The sequence below is a fragment of the Myotis davidii genome, unplaced genomic scaffold (genome assembly GCF_000327345.1).
Source record: "Myotis davidii unplaced genomic scaffold, ASM32734v1 scaffold2763, whole genome shotgun sequence".
In the NCBI taxonomy this organism is placed as follows: Eukaryota; Metazoa; Chordata; class Mammalia; order Chiroptera; family Vespertilionidae; genus Myotis; species Myotis davidii.
Window position 1 is genome coordinate 22,683 of NW_006294397.1, and position 10,024 is coordinate 32,706.

Sequence of the window (10,024 nt, forward strand, 5' to 3'; positions counted from 1 at the left end):
AGTACTATATTAAAGTACTTTGAGATATGCTTTCCCCACTTACATGATGAAAATTTCCCTGTTAATAAATATTTTTGAAAAACATGGCTTTCTAGATTTCTATCCCCTGAACACTACCAGACTCAGGTTTCATCACTAAAAAAGCAGGTCTCACAGTCCCTCCAAGCGGTTGTGCAAGGCTTCCGTGACAGTGACACATGTCTATGCCAGCAGCTTCGGAAGGCAGATGTGGCTTTAGAGGAAACTCCAGCCGCCACAGGACTGATGCCGGCCGCAGCCTGGGTCTTTTCCTGGGTGGAGCTGTCGAGACCAGGACAAGGACAGGCCCAGCCCTCATGGAGATAGTGAGGGAGTGAATTGGCAATTGGCAGAACCCGGCCTAACCCTAAAATCCTAAAACCCTCACCCTCACCCTAACCCTCATGGAGCTAGTGAGGGAGTGAATTGACAATTGGCAGAAACCAGCCTAACCCTCACCCTCACCCCTACCCCATACACGAATGGGGCCCTCTGCTTGGAGGGTCTCTTTTGGGAGCTCATCCCTCCCACAGGAGACAGGAATCTGGGCAATTACAGCAGAGGGAGCTCAGCCAAAGCCTGGGAGTCCATTTGGTAGACAGAAGCCAGAATGCCATCGTCTGTCCCTCAGTAGGAGCTACCTTGGGATCACAGGGCCAGGGAGCAGCAGGCCGCTCCTGCCTCTTGTCGCATCCACATCTTAAGATTGAAAAACCCAGGGCACTGTCCTACCTGGGTTAGCTCAGTGGATAAGAGCGTCAGCCTGCGGTCTGATCAAGGGCACATGCCTGGGTTTCAGGCTGAGTCCCCAGTAGGGGGCGTGCAGGAGGCAACCAATCAATGATTCTTTCATCACTTCCTCTCCCTTCCTCTCTGAAATCAATAAAAATAAAATCAAACCAGGGCAGTGAATTCTGAATGGTGTGGCTACAGAGTTCAGTCCCTGCTCAGAGCCTTCCACAGGTTCAAACCAGGGCAGTGGATTCTGAATGGTGTGGCTAGAGTTCAGTCCCTGCTCAGAGCCTTCCACAGGTGCGGGATCTTTAAAACCACCTGGGCAACCAGGACATGGAAGGAGTGGAGAGAAGCCAGCACGCTGGTCTGCCCGCAGATTTCCGACTTGCCAACTCCCACAATCACAGAACAATTCTTAAAATAAACCTCTCTTTACAGGTGCATATATACAATATCCTCCTGATTGTTTCTCTGGAGAACTCTAATATTGGGGCCATTCAACAGTGCTGGGGCAGTGAGAAAGCAGCCATAGACACCAAGTGAACAAATGATGTGGCTGTGCGCCAATAAAACTTTATTCATAAAAATAGGCAGCAGGCTGGATTAGGCTCCGGTAATGTGCTGACCTCCTGTCTCCTGACAAATAAGCACAGTATCTGGCATGGAAAAGGCACACTGAGTTATGTCATTTTTTAAATTCTGTAGAACAGAAGTGAACAAATAAATGAATCATTAAGACTCGTAAGTATGTGTGTTGGCTATGACAAGCCAGCTTCAGGTTAGCAGCAGGGGCAACAGATGGGAACTTTTCCACTGCCTCTGACTTTCAGAATATCTGGCTTGAAGATACATCACCTGGCATCTCAGGGACTATACCCAAGAAGGGAAAGACACATTGCGGAGAAAACACTATGCCCCACTTCCTCGCCAGCCTATCTCGGCGTGACAGCTTAGTCATAGGTGCAGTTTCCCAGGAACTAGCTGGTGGCAGCAAGACAGGAACTTGGGTTTATTTTACCAGAAGAAACGTCCAGAGCCACACTGCTGGGCCCAGGAGAGGCCCTGGCAGCAAAGGCCTAGAAAGGCCATGCAAAGTCGTCCACGGTGGGGAGGGTGGCACCTGTGCTGGATCCCGGCCCGTGGCCTCACTTGGAAGAGCCAGGGGAAGGCCAGGCCGCGCCTGCAGAGGAGCTGCTCCAAGCTGAGCCCGAGGAGGCCACGGCACAGACCCCCGTTAACAGGTGCTGGGTCCCCGGGGCTGCGGGATCCTGGATGTGCGGGGCGGTGGAGGAGGCACCTCTCACACGTACTCCCCACAGTCGGAGATGATCACCTTCTCCTTCGGCTTCCCGTCCTTGCTGCCCTGAGCCTTTGCGGGCGGAACAGAAGAGAAGAGAAGAAATGGGGAGGGAGGGTGACGATTAAAGGGGCTCAGGGACACCCACCCCCCCATTCCCAGGCTGAGCAGAGCAGCCTCCTCCTCGAGCAGCCGGGCCCCCCTCCAGGCCACAGGGCGCCGCTCTGCTGTCCCACGGGCTGTGCACCGAGGCCTGGGCAGCACCCACCTCGATCTGCCGCAAGACATCCAGGCCTTCCGTGACCTCCCCGAACACCACGTGCTTGCCGTCCAGCCAGTCCGTCTTGTCACACGTCAGGAAGAACTGGGAGCCGTTGGTGTTCGGGCCGGAGTTGGCCATGGAGAGCAGGCCTGGGGGGGAATGAGCAGTCAGTCCCTCCACCCGGCTCCCTCAGCCAGGCCCACGCTGGGACGGACAGACCATGCGATGTCTTTCTTCCCCTCAACTGACGGCAGTGCAACGGTGAGCAGGGTTTCAATCACTTTATCCGGATTTAACCCTCCATTCACTCAACAAACACTTCCTGTCTACTTTGTAACCAGACCCCTGCTGAGCCTGGGGACACGGTTCCAGCTCCAGGGGAGCTCAGTCTAGTGGAAAAGCGTCACGAAAAGAGAGCTGTGCCAACAGCCATGACAGAGTGAGGCCAGGGACACAGACATCTGTGCAGGGACCGGACGCAGAGGCAGCCACACAGGGACCGTGTGTGTGTGCAAGTGCATGTGCACGTGTGTGTGATGTATGCTGGTGCGCTATCACGGAAGGCTCCCTGGAGGAGGGGCCATCTGAGTGTGTCTAAGAGGCCCAGGTTGGTGGGCTGAGGGCATGCGGCACGAGGCGCTGCAGCTGGTGCGTGGTGGTGAGAAAGCCGCTCTTTCCGTTGGGCCTCGGCACGGTGCCCCTGTGGATGGACCATGTCCCACTCCACTCTCAATGCAGAGCAGGGCAGGGTGTCGCACACCTAACAGACCAGCCTGCGAATGTTTTAAATAATCAAGTACTTATTGTGTGTTTCTGATGTGTCAGCCGCTTTCCAGACACAGTGGTGAAAAGGCCCGCTCTAGCCAGGCGAACCCTTTTCCCTGGCAACATCCCATCCCGCACAGGCGTCCTGCCAGACCCGGGCCCCTCAACACTCCCCCAATCAGGTCCCACCTGGTCCCGTGTGCTTGAGGATGAAGTTCTCATCATCGAACTTCCTCCCGTAGATGGACTTGCCCCCGGTGCCGTTGTGGTTGGTGAAATCGCCGCCCTGGCACATAAACTGGGGGATGATGCGGTGGAAGCTGCTCCCCTTGAAGCCAAAGCCCTTCTCGTGGGTGCACAGGCAACGGAAATTCTCTGGGGTTGAGACAGGAAAAGGTGCTCAGGTTAAAACACAAGCAAACAAAACCTCCCTGTAACTAGACTGAAAACTCTGTTTTTAAAATTTTTCACTCTGTTTTGTGATACTGACAACTTAAAGGACTATAGGGGATTCTACCAAAGAGGGAGGAGTCCAGGCATTCTAGCTCCACTCCATTCTAAACCGTTGGTAAAGTAATTTTTAAAAAGAAAAACCAAACAGGATCTTAGAAGAAAACAGAGGGGCAAATCTTTGTGACTTTGGATTTGGCAATTGTTTCTTAAATATGACACCAAAAGCACTGATAAAAGAAAAAATATATAGACATATTCAAAATTAAAAACTTATATGCATCAAAGGACACTCTTAAGAGTGAAAAGGCCATTCATAGAATGGGAGAAAATATCTGCAAATCCTATCTAGTAGGGGTTTAATATTCAGTGTCTATAACGAATTCCTACAACTCAACAAAAGACTGGAATAGACATTTCTCCAAAGAGGATATACAAATAACCAATAAAGCACATGAAAAGATGCTCAACATTAGCCATCAGGGAAATGTAGATCAAAACCATAATGAGGTTGCCTGGCCGGTATGGCTCAGTGGTTGAATATTGGCCTATGAACCAGGAGGTCATGGTTTGATTCCCAGTCAGGACACATGCCCAGGTTGCAGGCTCAATCCCCAGTAGGGGGTGTGCATGAGGAAGCCCATCAATGATTCTCTCTCATCATTGATATTTCTATCTCTCTCTCTCCTTTTCCACTCCTCTCTGAAATCAATATATATATAAATAAATATAAACATAAATATAAATAACGAGTCCTAGCCAGTTTGCTTTAGTGGATAGAAAGTCGGCCTATGGACAGAAGGGTTCAATTCCAGTCAAGGGCACATAATCAGCTGCAGGCTCCTCCCTGGCCCAGGTCCTGGTCAGGGTGCGTGCAGGAAGCAACTAATTGATGTGTTTCTCTCACATCGATGTTTCTGTCTTTCCCTCTTTCTTCCACTCTCTCTAAAATCAATGGGAAAATATCCTCAGGTGAGGATTAAAAACAAAAAACAAAACCATAATGAGACCCCACTTTTCATCTACTAGGATGGCTGTGATAAACAAAAATAACAAATGTTGGCAAGGATGTGGGGGAATTGGAATCCTTATACACTGCTGGTGAAATGTAAATGGTGGAGCTGCTACAGCAGACAGCTTGAAGTGCCTCAAAAAGTTAAAAATAATATTACCTTATGACCCAGCACTTCTACTCTTAAGTGTATACCCAAAAGAACTGAGAACAAGGATTTAAACACGTATGTTATTATGAATGTTTATACCAGCATTATTCACAATAGCCAGAAAGTGAAAGCAATGTTCAAGTGTCCACCAGCAAATGAATGGATAAACAGAATGTGGTCTATCCACACGATGGAATATTGTTTGGTCATAAAAATGAATGAAGTATTGATCTGTGCTATGACCCAGATGACATTTGAAAATGTTATGCTCAGTGCAATAAGCCAGACATAAAGGACAACTACTGTATGGTTCTATTTATATAAAATATCTCGGATAGGCAAATGCAGAAAGTAGAGGTTTCCAGGAGCTGGGGGGTGAAGTGCATGGAGAGTTACTGTCTAGTGGATACAGAGTTTCTGTTTGGGGTAATAAAAAAATTGAAAATAGATACTGGTGATGGTTAATTATACACTTAGAAATGGATAAAGTGAAGGGGGAAAAAGGAGACAACAGCAACAAAAAATTTTGAAAACTTAAAAACAAATAGAAGAGTCATAACTGACATAACAGACCTAAAAAAGTTGAATCTTAAGCTGGTCAAGCCAAGAAGCAACTCAGTTTATGTTGCACAAACACCAAAAGCTCAGATAAGAGGGCAAAGGTAGATGTAACAACAGTAAGTCTGGTTAAAAGCCTGTTTAAATAGCCAAGACCTGGAAACAACCTAAGTATCTTTTGATAGATGACTAGATAAAGATGTGGCCAAAAAAATGATGACATATTGCCATTTGTGACAACACGGATAGATCTTGAAAGTATCATGCTACGTGAAATAAGTTAGACGGAAAAGGCAAGAACCATTTGATTTTACTCATATGTGGGATATAAAAAAGCAACAAACATAAAAACAAACTCACAGACACAGGTAACAGTTAGGGTTACCAGAGGGTAAGAGGGGTCGGTGAGGATGAGCAGCATAAAGGGGGGCATATAAACGGTGATGGAAGGAGACCCGACTTGGGGTGGGGAGCACACAACGCGATATACAGATGTATTATAGAATCGTTAACCCAGAACTTATTACATGCATGACATAACCTCAGGGTGCTATAAAAAAGAACATTAGAAAGTTACAGAGAGAAATGAGAGAAACCAGAGGGGACAAAAGCAACGAAAATAATTCGAGGAAATATTCCCAAGCCAAAGGATAAAACAGACTGTGCGGACTGGTAAGTGTGGGATGCAGAACAATTCTCCCCAAGGATGCCCGTGCCCCAGTCGCTGGAACCTGGGCTATGCTAGGGCAGAGGCACTCTGCACGGGACCAAGGTTATGGACCGTGAGATGGGAGAGCAGCCTGGGGGGCCTAATAAATCAGGAGCCTATGACCGAAGCTTTCCCAGCTGAAGTCACGAAGAAAGAAACACCAAAAGCTCAAGGTGAGACTGATCCCCCACTGCTGGCTCTGCAGGTGGAGCAAGGGGCCGCCAGCCTCTAGAAGCCGGAATAGCCCCAGCAACAGCCCGCTGGGAAAGGGGCATTCGTCCTCCAGACGCAGGACACTAAATTCTGCCAACAACCTGAGTCCCTGGGAACAGCTCCTCCCCTAAGGCTTCAGTGAGGAAGGCAGCAACCTGGCTGCCTCCTTTGTTTGGCCCAATGAGACCCACGCCAGATTCTGTAAGGCAATGCTTTGGTGTTCTCGTAAGCTGCCAAGTCTGTGCTAAGTTGTGGCAGCAGCACAAGAAACCTAATACAGCAGGACCCACACAAAAGTCAGCATGACAGATAAAAGGAAATGATTCCGAAAGCACATCGTTTCTGAGTACAGGATAAACAGACCCTCCAAGGCGCTAGACCAGCTTTACTGAACAGCTATTCAGCACTTGGCTACTGTAATTTAATTTAAATGGTCACATGTGGCTAGCGGCCTCCATATTGAACAGCATAGCTTTAGATAGAAAAAAGAAAAAGAGGTTTGTACAAAGGACCAAGCGTCAGAATGGCATTAGCCTTCTCTAGAATCCTACACCTACCTATCAATCAAGTGGGAAGGCACATTTTTTCAGACGTCAGTCTCCAAGAAGTTACCTCCCAAGTGCTTTTCTGCAGAAGCTGCAAAAGTATGTCCTCTACTGAGACAAGGGAGTAACCAAAGAAGAAGACAACCGAGGTGGCAACATAAGAGATGAAACAGGAGCCGACACCGGTTTGGCTCAGTGGATAGAGCGTCGGTCTGCGGACTGAAAGGTCCCAGGTTCGATTCCGGTCGGGGGCATGTACCTGGGTTGCGGGCACATCCCCAGTAGGGGATGTGCAGGAGGCAGCTAATCGATGTCTCTCTCTCATTGATGTTTCTGACTCTCTATCTCTCTCCCTTCCTCTCTGTAAAAAATCAATAGAATATATATTTAAAAAAAAAAAAAAAACATCTTCTCTGTAAAAAATTCAATAAAATATATTTAAAAAAAAAAAAAAAAAAGAGATGAAACAGGAGATCCCAGGACAATAGCTGTGAGAAGGCCTGGAAAGCAGCCCGTCCAGGCTAGAGCAGCCACAAGGCTCAAGGCGGAGCTACTACGAGAAAGCGAAATTGACAGAGTATCTGATGTGTTTGAACATGATGAGCGATTTATAAAGGCAGAAGAATCTGGGACAGAATCAGGAAGAAATGCATAGAAGACTAATCAAATGAGAAAGCAAGACAATTATGAATTCCGGGAAAAACAAAATGCTATGTATAAAAGAAGTTATCACAGTTTGATGCTTACTTACATAGTTAAAATAACCTAAGACCTAACCAAAATTATGGTAACTATACAGGGAAGACAAAGAGATAGGGAAGATGATTTTATTTTATTTTCATTTTTAAATGTTTTCATTGATTTTAGAGAGGAAAGGAGGAGAGAGAGAAAAACACACACACATCGATGTGAGAAACGCTGATAGGTTGCCTCCCATAAGTGCCCTGACTGAGCTTCAAACCCACCACCTTTTGGTGTATGGGACGATGCTCCAACCAACTGAGCAACCTGGCCAGGGCTATGTTTACTTATAGATATATTTTTAAAGTATTACTAAATAGTAAACCAGCACTTATAAAGCTTCAAAAACGCTACTCACACTACCTGTTACTAGATTTCTGTATCCACTATTCAGATCGGAAACAATGTCAAGGGCACCCGAACTGAGGCCCCAGAGAACCCTGGGAAGGCTCACTGCCCAGGCAGCAGCTTCCTACAGTCCCGACTGGAGCCTGCTCACCTGCCGTCATGGGAACGACGTCTGAGCGCAGGAGTATCTGGATGCGGCCGGCTGGCTTGTTCCCAATCTTGATGTCCATGTACACCTGAGGGTTGGACCGGGCCTTTTTGGCAGTGGGCTCTCCCTGGGTGAAGAAGAAACCATTGGGTTAGAGAGAACTCCCTGAGCAGGCCAGCGAGCAGTCTTCTGCACACACACCCAGAACCCAAGTGCAGGGAGCAGGCTGGAGGGAGGTGCCGACAGGGGAGGCCTGGGCCCGCTGGGGCTGCAGGAGGCAGAGGCCAAGGCCAGCACGGAGTTGGACATCAGTGACAGGAGACCTCCACCCACAGGCACATTATCTCATCACACTGGGCCTCAGACAGAGGCTTGCTTCACCCTCCCTGAAGTCACATATCACACTGTCCTGGCCCAACACAACTCTCAACACCTTCAAACACCAGCTCCAGCCCACTCACCTTACTCCAGTTAAACAGACCCTTTTATGTAGCACCATCCCCTCCTTCTATGCTTAGTTATGTGCAGCCAAAGGCTGGCTACCGAGGAAGCAAGGAGGGCAGCCCTCTGGCTTGGGCCTAAGTGCTCAGAGACAATGGAAGAGGTGGAGCGGGCCTTGCCTTATCCCCAAGCAGACAAAGCTATAAGCAGAGGACAAGGAGACATTTAACACAGCCATCATAACTGTTCCAAAGAGAGAAGTCAAAGATTCATAACGTGTCTGTGGTTCAGTTTAACAAACGTACTGAAGATACTATTTCTATCATTTGCTGCTAACAGCAGCAGTAGCGGCAAATACTCACATACTCACTTGCCATGTACAGAATACTATTCTAAACGTCTTATGTATATTAGCTCATTTAATCCTCAGAACGACACTAGGTCGGGACCACTACTATCCCCATTTTATAGATGTGGAAACCGAGGCACATTGAAGTTCAGTCACTTGCCCAAGATCACAGAGGTGGTAAGCAGTACAGCTGGAATTCAAACCTAAGCACTCACACAAGCCACCCAGTCCATGCTCTTAATCACATCACCCCACCTGATATTGTTATTAACAAGATGCATAACACAAGGCCCCTATCCTCACAGAGTTTGCTGCTTAGAAAGAGAAAGGCAACAAGCACTTGAGTAGCCTGTACAAAAGCAGAGACATAGAGGGAAATACAAAACCTGGCATTACGATGTGGGGACTGCAGTGTGGAGAGGGGAGGGGGCAGGGGCAAGAACTTGGAGAGTCCCTCTTGGCCTTTATCTCGCAGGACAGGTGATGGGGAGTCAGAAAAGGTATCAGTAGGAGAGTCAGATGATGGGTCTTGTGCTTTAAAAAGATCATTCTAGCCGTCTTTAGGAAAGACTGGAGGAGAGCAAGATTCTAGCCAGAAGACTAGTTAGGGAGCTACTGTGGTTATTCAAATGAGATGAGAGGCTAAATCAGGATGATGGAACAATCAGGGATGGGGATTCAAGGGAGACTTAAGAGAAAAACTAGCAGAATGTGATGATATGTTGTCTCTATTTTAAAGCAGGGTCTAGATGATCTCGGGGTATTGCACTGGCTGCGAGGGCCATTCATATGCTCTGCTTTGTATCCAAATTTCTGGCGTGGGTCAACGTGTGGATGGATGGTGGCACGTTAACAAGCTTGAGAATACAGGGAGAACAGGACAGAGAAGGGAGAGCACCGCTCCGGCCATCTGAAGCTGCCTGTGCGCTTCGCAGCACAATGTCTAAAGCTCATCACTAGAAACAGACGGGAGTCAGCAGCACCAGGGAGGCTGTGAAAACCAGACTGGCTGCCACTCTTTTGGCCGAAAGAAGAGAGCGATGCCATGAGCCAAGAAAGAAGCAACATTCAGGAGGGAGGAAAGGCCTGAGAAGCAATGATCAGAGAGAGGCATGCTGAGAATCAGGAGCAAGTGCCTAGGCAGGTCTCCGAGGGAGCGAGAGCCTCAGACCTGTGCAGAGGCTGCAGGGGTGGTACCACTACCGTCCTCACTCTCCTGTATCAGGACAGGACCAGGAATACCGTGGACCTGTCGGAGGAGGGCTGGCCAGGAGGAGCACTC

General features: G+C 48.2%; 1 protein-coding gene and 1 long non-coding RNA gene across 4 annotated transcripts in view; one reads left to right on the forward strand and one right to left on the reverse strand.

Moving 5' to 3' along the window:
* The first annotated feature begins 889 nt into the window (after nt 1-889).
* LOC107183881 lies at nt 890-1,462 on the forward strand. The gene is made up of 2 exons (XR_001514696.1): nt 890-981; nt 1,051-1,462. It is a non-coding gene; the product is annotated as an uncharacterized LOC107183881 (long non-coding RNA).
* Nucleotides 1,311-10,024, reverse strand: part of PPIE (peptidylprolyl isomerase E) — a 13,967-nt gene continuing 5,253 nt past the window's right edge. For 2 of the 3 annotated variants that reach the window (XM_006768468.2, XM_015567023.1), the window contains exons 7-10: nt 7,956-8,079; nt 3,267-3,452; nt 2,319-2,461; nt 1,311-2,122 (exon numbers count right to left, since the gene is read on the reverse strand). In XM_006768468.2, coding sequence (XP_006768531.1) covers nt 2,054-2,122; nt 2,319-2,461; nt 3,267-3,452; nt 7,956-8,079 — 522 coding nt within the window. In that variant the 3' untranslated portion in view covers nt 1,311-2,053. The remainder of the gene's footprint in view (nt 2,123-2,318; nt 2,462-3,266; nt 3,453-7,955; nt 8,080-10,024) is intronic. The other variant, XM_015567024.1, reaches the window with a different exon arrangement.